This window comes from Ambystoma mexicanum, chromosome 14 (assembly GCF_040938575.1).
Source record: "Ambystoma mexicanum isolate Mex_15411 chromosome 14, UKY_AmexF1_1, whole genome shotgun sequence".
Classification (NCBI taxonomy): Eukaryota; Metazoa; Chordata; class Amphibia; order Caudata; family Ambystomatidae; genus Ambystoma; species Ambystoma mexicanum.
The window spans coordinates 67582263-67598929 of NC_090940.1; the positions used below are offsets into that span (position 1 = coordinate 67582263).

The following is a 16667-nucleotide window of genomic DNA, read 5'->3' on the forward strand; positions in this document are numbered from 1 at the left end:
ATAAAGACTGCTCCGCAGTCCTTCAAGAGGTCAACCTGTCCAACTCACCTTGCGTCAACGCCTATATCACACTTTTGCACGGGACCTCCAAGAATACGGACACGTGATAACTGAAAGTGTTGGGTGCCCTTCACTCTGTGACCCCCGCACTCCCTCATTTTATCTTGTACCTCCCTTTTCTAATCCCCCACCCCACTACCCCCCGATTTATTCCCAGCACCCTGCTGCTGATCCCACACTGGCTGTGGCCAGTACAAAATACTATCAACATGCACATCTTTATCCCCGGCTTCTCCTCTTGGACTAGGGTCCTCTGGGTGCCATGCAGAAATGAATCAAAGATCTCCCCAGCCACTCAATACAGCTCAGCTTCCAAGATGTCACAAAAAGGGCATGATCACAGACTTACTTTCCAGTCATTGCACATCGGAATCAATTACTCTTAAGAGGCTGGAGGACAATTTCAGGATACAACCACAGGGTGGACGTATAAAGCAAACCACAGGGTGGACGTATCAAGCAAACCACAGGGTGGACGTATCAAGCAAACCACAGGGTGGACGTATAAAGCAACGACAGGGTGGACGTATCAAGCAAACCACAGGGTGGACGTATCAAGCAAACCACAGGGTGGACGTATCAAGCAAACCACAGGGTGGACGTATAAAGCAACCACAGGGTGGACGTATAAAGCAACCATAGGGTGAACGTATCAAGCAAACCACAGGGTGGACGTATGAAGCAACCACAGGGTGGACATATAAAGCAACCACAGGGTGGACGTATCAAGCAAACCACAGGGTGGACGTATAAAGCAACCACAGGGTGGACGTATAAAGCAACCACAGGGTGGACGTATCAAGCAAACCACAGGGTAGACGTATCAAGCAAACCACAGGGTGGACCTATCAAGCAAACCACAGGGTGGACGTATAAAGCAACCACAGGTTGGACGTATAAAGCAACCACAGGGTGGACGTATCAAGCAAACCACAGGGTGGACGTATCAAGCAAACCACAGGGTGGACGTATCAAGCAAACCACAGGGTGGACGTATCAAGCAAACCACAGGGTGGACGTATAAAGCAACCACAGGGTGGATGTATAAAGCAAACCACAGGTTGGACCTATAAAGCAAACCACAGGGTGGACGTATCAAGCAAACCACAGGGTGGACCTATCAAACAAACCACAGGGTGGACCTATCAAGCAAACCACAGGGTGGACCTATCAAGCAAACCACAGGGTGGACCTATCAAGCAAACCACAGGGTGGACCTATCAAGCAAACCACAGGGTGGACGTATAAAGCAAACCACAGGGTGGACGAATCAAGCAAACTACAGGGTGGACGTATAAAGCAAACCACAGGGTGGACGTATCAAGCAAACCATGAGCGCCTCTAACCAAAGCTCTACAAGGTGTTGGCTGTGTGTATTTAAGCTGACTCTTCCTTCTGACCGCTGGGGGCTTAGTTTTATCTTAGGCATTGCCTAAATGTGCAACACACCTAGTTCTGATATTGCCTTCGAATGTAAGATGTTTGCTCAACCATGGGAAAGTCCACCTGCCCATCAGCTCGTGGTCAGTAGAAGATGTAATTGGCCAGATGCGTATTTGGAACAAGTTCAAAGGAATTATGGGCCGACATTCTTCCAATGGGCCAGTAAAAAATGTGTTTCGACCAGTAAAAAAATAGGACCCACTTTACAAGGCAGCATCGTCTGAGTTTTGCTTTAATAAATACGACACATAAAAAAGAAGGTTGTTTTTGTCAAGGGTTATAAAAGTCTGCTTGCTCAATACATCAGCACAGACTGCCTAGTGTTCTGCTGCAGGGGCAAGAGCTGCACAGCAGGGGTCACTGGGAAACCCCAGGGCTGAACGCCATGGAACAGTTCCCTGAACCTTGGCAGGCAGGATTCCTCGCCATGCTTTGCTCACCCACATGGCATCAGCCGTGGCCCAGGGACACACTGGCATGCCATGGTGTCTGGGGAAGTCGCCTGGTTCCGCCCTGCACCCCGGCGTCTCCAGTGGAAACGCTGCAGTCGAGGGTTCCTGAGACTAGGCGCTGAGCCAGCAGGCCACGTGCAGCACATGGTGTCCAGGGAAGTCGAGCACAGGGACAGCCACGACAGCTGGGGCATGGTCACCAAACATCTCCTCCGCGGCTTCACGCAGCCCTAAAAAGAGAGAAAACCCAGGTTAGGGGATTTCCTGGCAACAAAACGCGCATGCACCTTCGGGTAAAATCAAATAACAATTCAAACGAATCTATAAACCTAAATGTGTTAATACTTTCATTAAACAAACAAAGGATTTATAGTTCTTTCCTACAGAAATATAATAAACTACGCTAAATACGTTGCAAATTCCTGGAAATGAGGTCAACGACGGAAGGGACGCTATGGTTACAATGCAAAACCTTGATAACACCACTGAAATTCCCCAGATACGGTTACCAGCTCAACCATAACTGTATGGTTGCGGGATGGAATAAAAACAAGGTTTTATTATTTTCTTTGAATTTGTAAGATTTCTTTTTTTAAATGTAGTTCAATATATTACGATACCAAAGAACCCTTAAAGACGTTTTGGTGATTTTTTTGTGATATACACACACACACACACGCACACACACACGCACACACACACCCCACCCGCCCCCCCCACCTCATCCTCCCCCTCCTGTAGTGCCCAAGCACAAGTTCCAGGAGATATGCCCACTCTGCCGGACACACTACTCCTGGTTGCTTTTTCCAGTAGTTCTTTCAGTTGGTACCTCTGGATTGCAGTGGGGCTACCAATGGTCGACGATTGCTGGCCCTGGGGAGGGAGCCCTAAATGTCATCCGTAGTTTGTCAGGGGTTGTAAACAACTGCATAAATGTGCAAAAGTGTTCGCAACTTGCCTCTTGTGTTTACAAACTTTATTTTGGCCCTCAAAAATTTCCTGGTATCCTGCTGGTAATTCCAGCGGGATACCAGCAAAACTCCCTTCCCATTCCCGCCATCCAATATCCCAGTATTACCGGGATATTAAAGGTGGCACAGAGCTGGTAAATTCCCATTCCCATACAGTCCCATAGAATTTCTAGAATTACCGGCGCCGGTGCTACCAGTGCCGTGATTGTGGCAATTATTTGCCGGTAGGTGCCTGATCGGGAGATCCGTTGCCTCCACTGGCAAACTGAAGTGTGCCTGCCCGGAAAAGAAATGCCAGAGCTGGAATTACCTGCATTTTTTCTAGGATTTTTTCCGGACCGGCACACATGTTATTCTTGACTTTTTTTTCTTTAAAGGGGTATATTTGTCTCCTGAGGGGCACGGTCCATGCTCTCTCCCGAGTCAGGGCATCCATCAGCAGACTGATATTACATTTTCCACTCGAAAAGGTTGTGATTGTGGTTTAAAATTTGCGAACTCAAGTTGGCTGCCAGACTTAGAAGTGCAGTTTGGCAACCACCAATCGTGGCCCCATTTTTGTATTTGAATTTGGTTTCTTAAACTGTTCACGATACCAATGATATGATATGATAGTTTATTTATATAGCGCCTATACACAATGTGTTTCAAAGCGCTTCAAGGCAAGGGAGGGGGGAACAAGGGAAAATACAACGACATTCTTACAGGCTATGAACAGTAAGGATGTGAAATTAACTATCGTACTCGGCCTGACAACATTTCAGATACTGCAAGAGCTAAGACATAGATAAGGAATGGGGGGGGAGTGGGAAGGAAATGGAAACAGACAGGCGACTACCATACTAGGCCCAACAACATTTCTGGTAGAGCCGGAGAAAAACAAAAGGTGAGGGAGAGGGGTGCAGAAAGGGAGGGGAGGAACAAAACAAGCGACTATCGTACTAGGCCTGACAACGTTTCAGATAGTGCTGGAGGGGGGGGGGGGTGGAACAGTAAGGGGATGGGGGAGCGACAGACGAAGGTGCTATCATACTAGGTCCAGGGACAATTCTGATAGAGTAAGTGCGTAGAAGAAAGTAAGGGGAGGAGGGGAGGAATCAATATCTCAATTTTGGGCCTACAATTTTCACCAGGTCAAAGGAAGGGCCCAAGAGTGCCAAGAAGCAAACTTCTCATCCAATTTCGCCGTGCATATATGCACGACTGTAAAAATATTCGAATTCAGTTTGAATGAGATTACATATTTACTTTATTTTCAAATATTTATATAGCGCACCAAATGACCCAGCGGCTTACGGGCACAGACAACAAGTTACATGTAGTACAAACAGTGGGGCTACCAGAAATAAGAAACAGCGCCGCGCAAGGAGGGAGCAATCCCTTCAACATCACCTAAACAGCCAGGTCTTTAATTTTTTCCTTAATATTGGAGTGATGCTGATTGTCCTAAGATCGGTGGGATGGCATTCCAAACTCTCAGAGCTACGGGTAGGAAATCGTATTTCTGCACCTGCATAATTTTACACGCATGTATCTTGAGTTGTTTCAAGATGTTCGATCTGAGGGTCCTGGTGCTGTCATTATTGGCCAGCACTTCTCTCAAATATAGGGGACGAACCCCAGTCAGGTATATGTGATCAGGAGAAGGCGAAAATTGAATTCTGCCCTTGATTGGAAGCCAGTGCAGACTATATCTGGCTTCAGACACATTGTCCCTCCTCTTGAGGCCCATAATCACTCTGATGGCGCTATTTTGAACAGATCACAATCTATCGCTGTCTGACTTTGCAATGCCCACAAGCAGGCTTCTGCAATAGTCAATTGTTGACCCTATGTTGGCTCTGGCTAGTGTTTCACAACTGATTTGGGAGATGTACGGGTATATCTGCGCTAACAATTTAAAGTGATAGGCGGTCGACGAGACCAAGCTGCCCACACGGGCCTGCATATTCAAGTTCTTATCCAAGTAGACTCCCAGCGTCTTCACTTAATGTCACAGCCTGCTACTATAAAACGAGAGTATTCCTTGCCCATCTTCCTCAGTTTGGCTTCTATGCCTATCATCATCAGCTCTGTCTTCTCTTTATTTAGAGCCAAGACATCTTTTAGCATCCAGATTTGAATACGCTTGTGTATCCTGTTACCGGTCTCTTCATCCTCTTGCCGATTGCCAGAGACAGTGGGATGACACACTGCGTGCCATCCGCATAGTTAGTGAAGAAGAAGGGAACCGTCAAAATATTATAAAGGGCGGGGGATAAACAAGCCCCTTGTGGCACCCCATTTGGGACCCCACTAGACGTTTGCCACCCCCACTTGCATGTTTCACACAGATTGTTTAATGCAGGCCACAGTTAAAAGTCTACAGCATTTACCTATTTATAAAAAACCTCAAATTAATCATCACTACGACAGGCACTAAAGTCAACTATACCATGATGCTGGCATCACCACAGCTGTAGAGTAAAGGTGGCCTGGCATGTTACGTAGGAAAGGGAAAGCACTGCTTCTTTAACCTTTGACGGTGCCCATGAAAGTTCATCAAATGTAGCCAAGACCTCACCTGGCTCTTTCCGAATACTCGTGAACTTTCTTTTCTACGTGAAGACGGTTTCATAAAAGGTATTTTTAGCACTGGGTTTTCTCTGGATCCACCCAAAACATGCTTTGATATTATTTCTCGACATTGGCCCATTTTGATTTTCTGAATGTTTGGCACTCTGTTTAGCTCTGATTAGACCTGGGAGAGCCAGGGAATTCATGGGGAGGGCGCAGCCTGGGAAATGGTTGTGCAAATCGGGGGAGGGGCCTGTGCCATGGGCTTGGGGGCAAGAAAAGGGGCTAAAAGGGTTTGGGGGGGCAACAAAAAAGGGGCATGAAAAGGGGCTATAGGGGTCAAGGGACAAAAAAAGTGAGTTAAAGGGGGTTGGAGGCAAGAAAAGGACCTAAGCCAAACTGTTGGTAGCAAAAGGGGCTAAGATGTTGGGGGCAGGAAAGGGGGCTAGAGGGGGGCTAGGTGCAAGAAAGGGGGCTACAGGGCAACACAAGTGGCTAAACGAGACTGGGGCACCAAAAGGGTCAAGAAAAGGGGCTAAAAGGAACTAGTGTGGGAAAAGGGGCTAAAGTAACTGGCGTGAGGACAAGAGGATAAAGGGGGCACGAACCTGGGCTAAATGGGACTGGGGATCAAAAAAGGGGGCAGCCAGGATGGGGGCAGCTAAAGGGGTTTAGGGGCAACAAAAGGGGCTAAATGGGTTTGGGGTCCAAAAAGGGGCAAAACTGGGCTGGGGCAAAAAGGGACTGGGGTAAAAAAAAGGGGCAGAACGGGACTGGGGGCAGCTAAAGGGTTTGAAGGGCAACAAAAGAGACCAAATGGGAATGAATCAAAAAAGGGCAAAACGGGACGGGATGGGTGCAAAAAAGGGCAACATAGGACTGAGGGCCGCTAAACGGGTTGAGGGGCAACAAAATGTGTTAAATGGGGCTGGGGTAAAAAAAAAGGGCAAACAGGAACTGGGGAGTTAAACAAAATGGGCTAAATGGGACTACGGGGGCAAGAAAAGGAGCTAGTGGGATCACTTACCTTTTGTAAATTCGCCACCACTTCAATGCACAACCAGGAAGTGTTCCGGTCCTGCACCAGTCATTGAATGAGTGGCTGGGGCGAGACAACAAAAATAAACTAAAAAAGAGACACGCTCCTGGTCCAGGGATTACAGCAAAGAAGCTGCCCGGGAGCCAGAAGGCCCACGAGGAAGCCATGATTGAGACAGGTGGCTGCCATGACAGTGCCGCCTGACTCTAAAATGGTGGCTTACACTTTCATGTAGCTCAAGGTGATGGAGGAGAGAAGTAGGGGTGTGAGGCAGATACTGTGGTGGAGGAAAGAAAGGAAGAAGGAAGGTGGAAGAAGTGATTCTGTACCGAGGAGGTGGAAAGAGAGAATCAGACAGAGGTTGAGAGAAATCCCCCAAAGCATGTCTTGGTAGGTAAGAACACTTGTCCACACAGTTTGCTGTGGATTCTGGCCCAATCCTGTCCTGTAGAAAAAGGCATAATTGTGAACCTTCCTGGGGGTTTGGCACCCAGATCCAGGGGAAAGATTGAATGACTCTGAGGGCATATAAAGGCGATAATGAGAGGGGGAAAAGAAGCCTCTCTGTGATGAACCTTTTCGGCCGTGGGGGGCCCTTGGCAGAACTAATTGAGGGCTCAAGCACAGACCTATGATGACAGACGAGAGCTTGTGCCAGGAGGGATCCCCTGAGAGGAGTGCCTTTGGTGAGCTCCAAGACATTACTGCAGTCTGAAACTCTGCCAAGGACAGAGGGGAAAGAAATTAACTGTCAACACTCCAACCCCAAGGCATCGTAGGTGGAGGACTCAGCACTGGTTATAGTACTGAAAGTCCATGAGAGCCGACCTTGCTACAACTCATGAAAGGAGGGCACTAGACCCTTGGACCTTACAGAAACTGTGAGTGGCTTTGTGTGACCAAATGCAACCCTTATTTCAAACCTCGAGGCAATTGGCACAAGATCTCAGACGATGGGCAAGATGGTAGGGTACTAATACCCCACTCTGCCAGATTCCCAGCGGGAAAACTGCAGAGTGGGGTATTAGACCTTACAGTCTATTGTAAGGTCTAATACCCCACTCTGCAGTTTTCCCGCTGGGAATCTGGCAAAAAAATACAGAGGGGCTCACATGCAGAACATTGAACAAGTAATACTCACTTGCAACCCCCTTGCCTTAGATCTATGGAGTTCCCAACCACCCATTTCGTCTACACAATCCTGCAAAATCCACCAGGCACGTTGACAATCCTGGAGCTGAAAACCGGTAAGTGATCCCTCCCTCTCCACCAACCGCCTCTGATCCCTTTCATCTCTGCTTCTGGACTGGCAGATAATCCCGCGGTCCTACCTGTAAACCCTGTGCAATTAGGACCAGTGCTGCGTACAATCTCCAAATCTGCCTCTTCATGGTTTACCTTTCAAGGCAGGTGCTGTAGTGTGATCCAGTCATAAGGAGGGCTCGCTCCTGCACCCAGTATCTCAGAACTAGGATTGCCGCCTTCATCTCCCCTGGAGGCCGCCATCTTTGAATGGTCTTTGGAATCTACTAGTCCACAGAAGGGTAAACTTTCACTAGTGCTCCCCTGAACCCCTTCTTAAAGTCTTGATTTTAGTCAGCTCACTGTAAAGAAAGCAGTACCTGAGCTTGTCAGGGTGCTTACTGCATATGTAACTGACCACTATGTGAACTGAGAAGCCCAGTAGAGTGTAAACTGAACACTACCTGAACGGAGAAGGACCCCAGAGTGTACCCTGAACGGAAAAGGACCACAGAGTGTACCCTGAACACTGAGAAGCCCCTCGGAGTGAACACTACCTATAATGAGTAGCCCCTCAGAGTGTAACCTGAACGCTACCTAGACTGGTAGTCCCAGTAGTGAGGCCTGGCACCCCCAACCGCGAGTAGCCCAGTGATGTTACAAGGAACGTAAATGAAAGTGCGAACACAATAAGCTAAACAAAATTCAACTAAAATAAAGTGATGCGGATACACGCTTTCAAAAGTGAATGGCAGACTTAGCTCGCCATAATTAAAGGAGCAACTCAAACGAAATAATTAAAATAATTCTAAAATCAATTTTAGCTGACCTAAATCTCAATCAACATATCCTGGGTCCCCTCTGACCAGGTTTTGTGGACTGACCACTTGGTGCTCCCATTTAAGCTGAATGGCCTCCTGCCTCCAGGTCGCTTTAGAAAAGATTGTGGGAATTGAGGCAAAGTGGTGGCCTGAGATACAGGCGGCAATTGTGCAGTTTTGCAAGAAAAAACAGGAGAATGATAAGGAGTCAGTTGGTCATGCAACCAAGGCAGAAAACAAATTGGTTCAGAAAATAATAGCAAAAATACCCATGGAGGGAGCAGTATTCACAGGGCCAGTAGTGGTCCTACAAGCCCAGCAAAGGGGGCTTCCAGCTGCCACGGTAGTGCAGACTGGAGGTTACTCTCAGGTGCCACCCAACCAGCAATGAGAAACGGTGCAGATGCAGCAGCAGCCCGCATTCATAAGCATGCAGAAGCAGCTAGGGGTTATGCAGGCAGGCGGAGGAAATGGGTACATGGGACTGTATCAAACTGGGAGGGGATACTAAGCACGGGGAAGGGGCATGGGATCCAGCGGAACGACTCCACGTTGCGGGTACAGTGCTTTGCATGTGCACATTTTGGACACTTTGCACAAACATGCCCGCTAGTTGCAGAGGCATGGCAGTAACAGACATACATGCAGCAGACCCCACAGCAGATGCAGGCAATGCAGCAGCAACAGATATTACAGATACAGCCCGCACAGGCTCAGGGTATTACTACCCAGGGACAAGTGCAGCACAGAATGGGGAAATTACAGGAACTCAAGGTAGAGTCAGTGTACTTCAGGCACCAGCGCAGATGCAGATATCTGAAGGGGTAACAATATTGGATCAGAACACCATAACCCAATAAACTGGAGTGACAATGGTGGGTGGTAACCCATTTACGTCATCTGCAAATACTTTTTCCCAATAGGGATGCCAACGGAGAGTGCGAGTGTGCCCTGTTCTAGCAGTAACTGAAGACCCTGCGGAGGAACCAGTGGTAGCAGTTCAGATAGGAGAGGGGATTTTCCTTTCTTATAGATACTGGTGCAACCAGATCGTGCATAAAGGAAGGATTTCCATTATCTAACAAAAGTTTGGACACACAAAGCTTTTCGGGGACAATTTTGAAAGTTCCTCTGACAAAAAAATGTACTCTTGACAATAGGGACACAGCATATTGAAGCACTTTTGCTGTATTCAAAAGACACTCCCTTCAATATTTTGGGGAGGGACCTACTCAGCAAATTGAATGCCACCATTTCATTTTCAGAGAAAGGGATGGTGTGCACCATACCTGGGATGTATCCAGCTCGGGTGGCAGTACTGATTCAGGCATACTAAGCACACAGCACAATGAGAGGGATACCCACACCGAGGTGTTTGTGTACGGAATACACGTGTTGTTGGGATGGTTGCCAGGGATATAAGGGAAGGTGTCCAATGAGTTTTTGTTCAGGCCTCATTGTCCTTCCTCGGTTAGCTCAGGCACACACACTCTACTGTACTCGGAGGACGTAGTGGTACAAAAGGACATGATTATACTAGTTGACACTGACGAGAACAACATATGGTGGTGCTCAATATTATGGATTGATCCCACATTGACATTGACAGGAGTGACAGTGAGTTGTCTGCAATAAAAGACAAAGGAGGAGAGGTAGTGTTTAAACTGAGCCTATCTTGTCCAGTACACATAACAGAAAGGGCGGTGCCCCCAGATGATCCAGATAACCAAACAGAAAGCACAATATTTACAGGAAAATGTGGACAATGTGCCCAAGAGTTTGTGGACAAAAAGGACCCTATGATGTAGGAATACTTAAAGGGGTAGGGGCAGTACAAATCAAGTTAAACGAAGGAGCACTGTTGCCATGAGTGCAGCAGTACCCGGTCTGGCGAGAAAGAGATGAGGGCATATATGAGACACTGCATGCCCTATGGCATCAATGCATAATACAGGAGAGCTCATCACCTTGCAACACAGCTATCTATCCGATTAGGAAGACAAAGGGAGGGGCGTGGCGTTTTATACAGGATTTACGCCCTCGGAATGACATTATTGCGGCAGAATATTCATTGGTTCCAAACCCATTGACAATTCTTTGCAGCGTTCATGTAGAGGCTCACTATTTCACATTGGTTGTTTTAAAGAATGCCTTTTTCTCCATTTCACTACACCCAGACTCCAGGTATATCACCGCCTTTACATATTGCGGGACGCAGTACGAACATACTAGAATGCCTCTTCAACAAAGTGATACAAATGGACTTGAGCAATTTACAGTTTGCGAACACAGTGATACAATATGTTGACGACTTGTTAGGGTGCAGCACAACAGAAGAAGAGTGTAGAAAGGACGCAGTGACACTACTGACACTGTTAGCAGACAAAGGATACAAGGTGGGCAGGGAGAAATTGCAATTCTGTCAAAACCAGAAACTTCAATAAAGGTTTTTACAAATTGTACCTATTGTGCCAGTGTCATACTTGTGATACCATTTTGTGATACCATGCCTCCTCTACAGTCCACATTACGGACCTTCGCAGAGACAAAAGTACTGTCTCCCAAAGCACTGCATGATTGGAAGTATAAGTGTTTTCTTTTCATTTTCTAACTGCTTTGAGATGTTATCAAAAACCAGCAAAAGAGGGAGCAGAAGAAGGTTGTACTGTAAGAAATATGACCAAGAAAATGAAATTGTCAGGTTTTTGGAGTGTTATGATGTTGACATGTTTTAGTATAGATTTGATGCTTTTGTTTTATGTTATTCAAAGATAAAAGTGAACACAAATGAATGAAAGACGAATAGGAAGGAGGAATGTGATGGATGGGGAGGACGTCCACCATAATGCCGAGCAAGAGCACAGTTCATTGACAGACAATATCTGGTATGAGATAATGCGTGTGGGAAGGTAGAGAGTAAATGGCACATGCTACGTGTGCTCTCTCATTCCACACGTAGTAGGAATGTCCTAGGTTCTTCTGCCCCAGGCTGTGTCCTATGAGGAGAAGGGATACCTGATGCACCTGTCACTTTGTAGAACTCTAAGTTTATTCCAAGGAAACAAAGTAGCTGTTCACTGGGTGGATGAAGATGGAAAATGTCTATGAGGACAACTATGTGAAATTAACACGAATGCTCCAAAATAAGGAAACAAAGCATAAAGTAGTACAGTATAATGATGGAGAGTTACAAATAGAAGAGCATGAAAGAATACAATGCACAACGAAAGAAGGCCAAAGTGTCCCCTGGTGTCATACGAGACCACTTATGAGTATAGAGGGAGCAGTATGGTATGGGGACAAATGGGAGGGGGGAATAATGCAATGTTGTGCTGAAGGACTGGTGGGTTTTGAGCAAAATGTGGTAGCCAAGGTTAATGAAAACTGTTACTTGGAGAAAGCGTGTTCATGCCTTGACTTGGTTACATGAAAAACGTCAGCCAGTTGACAAAGGAGCTTTACACGATTCCCTTTGTGTTTCAGGTCAAATGTGTCAATTTTCCTGTGAACCAATCTGGGCTGCGCCAAGGTTATGCAGAATGCGGCGCTGGAGCAGGGAACTGCAGCACTGATGGATCTTTGGTGTACTTGCGGGTCCAGAGCCTATGCCCAGCTCCTGGCTGACTGGAGTGTAATGTGCGCGCTCGTCACTTTGCACATCCCTGCACTTGTGGTGCCTCGAAATAGCACTGCCATGAAGATCGCACCGAAGGGGAATATGGCACATCAAAATGAGCAAGGAAAAATAATGAGAAGGAATAGAGAAAGCAACTATTTCTACAGATAAAGTTCAGACAACCTGGCTGCTATTCCGGATGAGTACCATCTGTTCTCTTCTGCTGCAACCTTGTTTACTTCGTTGCTACTTCCAGGAGTGCAGGCTGCAGCCAATTCAAAATGGCTGCAGCTAACGCGCTATGAGTTATTACAACTAGCTAATTAGACTGAAAGGATTAAACGCAATCAAAGAAGAGATGAGGGCGTTGCGCTTGGTGGCCCTTCAAAATCGTTTCGTTTTGGACCTCCTAACAGCCATTGAAGGAGGCATGTGCACCCGATTTGGGTCAAGCTGCTGTACGGCAAACCCTGATAGTGAGGCTTCTAATGGAACTTTAAGTGCAGCTATACAAGAGTTAAGGACACTCCAGGGAAAGATGACGAGCGAGGTCAATGGAGTGCAAGCTAAAGACTAGTTTGGCAGAGTATTCGCATGGGTGCCCACCTGACCTTCTGGATTGTTTCGAGTGACTGTCTTCTCAGCACCTTCTGCGTTATTAAGAACATTTTCAAAGTATTTTTTAATAAGTAAAAAGGACATTTGATGTTACCCTTGAGTGTTGATCAAGAATAGTATAGAAATGAAAAGCAGGAAGAAAATAATGGGAGAAAATGAAGGAGAGAATCCTGATGGATGGGTGTTTACACAACCTGCTGATGTTGAAAATCATAACCAATACTGGATCCAATGCCTAAAGGATTAGAGAGGGTGTGTCTGGGTTGGGGAAGATCTGAACAGTTGGGAGGAGACTAGGAAGACATGACACGGTTAGAACAAATATGGATCCATAAAGATGAAGTTGCTAAAAAAGAACGATAAGCCAAAAATGATTTAGTTATTAATGAATTAATAACAGGGGGGAATAATGTAATAAAAATTCTAGTTCAGCGCTGTATGAAGGAACGTACTTAGATGCGACAATAGCACTGTAAAAAAGGGGATGGGGCTCTTTCTGATATTTGTGATATTAAAAGCTTAATAAAACTAATCCTGGGGCACAGGTAATCAAACTTAGTGGTAAATAGGCCCCAAAAGCTTGCTTCTGCTTTAAGCGTGTGCAAGCATTTTGCTTGCGGCAAAGGCTGTTACAGCTGGTTCATTAGTACAGAGCATGCGATCCCAGGCCAGCGTTGAGAGAAGCACACAGAGGTTGTTCTTTTTCAAGGTCAACTGATTAGAGTTTACAGGGTCTGCCAGTGAAAGAGGAATATATGACCATTTTAAAATTCAAAATCATTTATGAAATGTGATTTTCTAGTGAAGCCGGCAAGAACCACAGCAGTTTCAAATCGCCCGCAGACCATTTTCCCTGGGAAGAGGGTTAGAGTGTTCCCAATATGCAACAATTGCGCAGCAGTATGTCCGTGGTTCAAGGCTCTGATGGTGTCATGGTGGGTAGCCGTTCCCATGAGAGTTAAAAAGAGGCGACCAGGGCAGAATAATTAAGTTCCGCTGGTCGTCTCAAATGTTTCAATCAGATAATTTTGTGTTGTGGGAATTGGGGGGGGGGACTGTGACATCACAACTCTGTAATTGAGGGCGGTGTGGGAAGGTTTGTGGACCCAATGATCAATTGCAATGTGTGTATTCCTATACGGGTCCAAAATGCAAGGGCCAATAATTTGTGCGCGGCGAGATTGTTTCTATGTCGCACGATCGCAAATGCTAATTATTTTGCTTTCTATAAACATTTTCATTTCGAGGGCGGTGCTTTGACAGCGCCTTTTCATGCAGTTCTGTTCCGCGATCCGTTTCAATTTGCTGTCGCAGCTGCATCTGTGGCCCGGAATAAAACTGCTTTACTTCTTGCACCGGCATACACTCCTTTTTGACTACTTTTGTAATTGTATTTTGAGTTCTACAAGGCAACCCCCAATACATTATTGTGTTTGCAGTAAAAACAAAACTACTAGGTTTTCCTTGGGACTTTCTCTTTATAAACCATTACCTGCAGGTCTCTTAATTTATGCCGCCCAAGGACTGGTTGTCTCTTCTTAAGTACTCCACCCAAAATGGACAAAGGACCTTACAGGTCACCAAGATGTGCATAACAGAGCATTACTACCTACGTCTAAAACCAGTACCTGCTACGGTACCCTTCAACTTAGCCAATGGTTGTGGCCTATGAGGGACTATTATGACATACTAACTGCACATGAATGCCGTCTTCTTAGGTAATGCGGAAGCCTACCCCAGTCCTTATCTGATATTCCTAATAGTAGGTCCTGTTGCTAATGTGGGATAACTTTTCCGTCCCTTTATTCTCCTTCTTCCCTTAAGACTATATATTTAGGAATATGTTTTTTCTTAATATTACCCAAGTTAATCTGATGACAGTGCATGGTGCAGCCAGAGAGCAACCTGGAGATGGAAGCCTTCGACAAGGCCTTTGCTTGATTTACAGGTCCAAATTTAATGAAAAATTGAAAAGTCTTCCAAAAATTCTTTGTTCGTGCCACATCGAACTTCAAGGCACGAGCAACGTCCATCGAATGCAAAGCCCTTTCCGCTGGCGACGACGGATTCGGAAAGAAGACCGGTAACACCAAAGGTTCGTTGTGGTGGAATTCCGACAGTACCTTTGGCATAAAGGTTGGGTGTGTACGCAGTACAACCTTTGAAGCGTGGAAAGACAAGTGAGGCTGCTTGCAAGACAGGACCTCAATTTCCACAGGTGGTGGCCACGAGGAAAGAAGTCTTCCACAAGAGAAACCTGAGCGGGCCTGATGCATAGGTTCGAAGGGCACTCCTATGAGCTTAGTTAGCACAGCATTGAGCTCCCAAGCCGGGGCAGGGGCTTTCACTGGCGGGAAAGTCCGGAAGAGTCCCTTGAGGAACTCCTTGACGAGCCTTTGAGACCACAGCGAAGGTCTGCCGGGGACCCGGTGCACCTGGATATTGCGGCGAGATGCACCTTGATAGAGGCATGATCCAGTCCCGCTTTGGCCAAGGAACGCAAGTATGGCAGAAGTTGCGGAGCAGTGACACCCAGAGGGGTAATCTTCCGATTCCGGCACCACATACAGAAACGTTTCCATTCATGTCCGTAGCACTTCAGCGTTGGCGAGGCTCTGGCCCTGGCCAGGATGTTCCTAAATTCTGCAGGTAAAGCATAACCACCAAACTCTAGGGCTGCAGGAGTCATGCCCTCAGGTTCAGAGACTCCAGGTCATGATGCAGAATCGCCCCCCCCCCCCGACCCCTTCTCTGACTAGAGGATCCGGGGACAGCAGCAGCCAGATGGATGGGGCCACTGACAGACGTACTAAGCCTGGATACCAGATTTGCTGTGACCACGGCGGGGCAACGAGTATTATCCTGCAGTGGCACTGTCTGAGTGTGTTGATCACACATAAGAGGAGTGAAAATGGAGGGAAAGCGTACAGGAACCGTACTTTGCACGGGAATGAGAACGTGCCTCCCATGCTCCTCGGTTGAGGGAACCTGCTGGTGAACATTTGGCACTTGGTGTTTGCAGCCGTTGCAGACAGATCGATCTGGGCTGGTGCCATTTGCCGAACAGAAAATCCACCTGGTCCTGGTGAAGTTCCCACTCGTGGAAATAATGCTGTTCCCTGCTGAGCGAGTCCGAAATGGTGTTCTTGACTCCCACTAGATGAAACGGCCCGAGGAATATGCCTTGACGAACGGCCCATTGCCAGAGGTCCTGGACCTCTTTGAAAAGCACCCATGAGCAGGCCCCCTCCCTGTTTCCGGAAGTAGACCATGGTGGTGGTGGTGTTGTCTGTGAAGATCCTCCATCTTGCCCTTCAACGACGGGAGAAAAGACTTGAAGGCCCAGAATATGGCCCTAAGTTCCAGGACGTTGATGTGGAGGTCTTCTCCTCCGGTTTGCAGAAGCCTATGGCATGCAACTGTCCGGCGTGGGCTCCCCATCCCTCTAGAGAGGCGTCCATGGTGAACGTCTCCTGGTAAGGAGCAACCTGAAATGGAGCTCCCTGGATGAGATGCGGCTGTACTCCACACTACGGAATCGCCCAATTGAACTCCTCATTGAGCAAGATCTTGTCTGCAAAATTCTCTGACACCCGCATCCACCTTGCGTCCAGGAAATCCTTGCGAGGCCTCATGTGAGGTCTGCACAGGCGAATGGGGCTGATGCAGGAGGAAATCATGCCCAGCACTGACTTGATCGACCGAACCTTCATCGTCTGAACCGACGACAAGCGCTGTACCCTGCCTTATATGGCTCTCACCATCTCCTCCGTGTGCGATGCCAAACACTGTGTTGAGCCGGGCACGTAGAAACAGTGCGTCCTGAGATGGCGTCAAGCAAGACTTCGG

At 47.1% G+C, this 16667-nt stretch overlaps 1 protein-coding gene across 1 annotated transcript in view; it reads right to left on the reverse strand.

Annotated features, from left to right (window-relative positions):
* Nucleotides 1-1718: 1718 nt before the first annotated feature.
* DPH6 (diphthamine biosynthesis 6) overlaps nucleotides 1719-16667 on the reverse strand; it is a 785760-nt gene continuing 770811 nt past the window's right edge. The window contains exon 15 of the mRNA XM_069638528.1: nucleotides 1719-2185. Within this exon, the coding sequence (XP_069494629.1) occupies nucleotides 2067-2185 (119 nt within the window). The 3' untranslated portion in view covers nucleotides 1719-2066. The remainder of the gene's footprint in view (nucleotides 2186-16667) is intronic.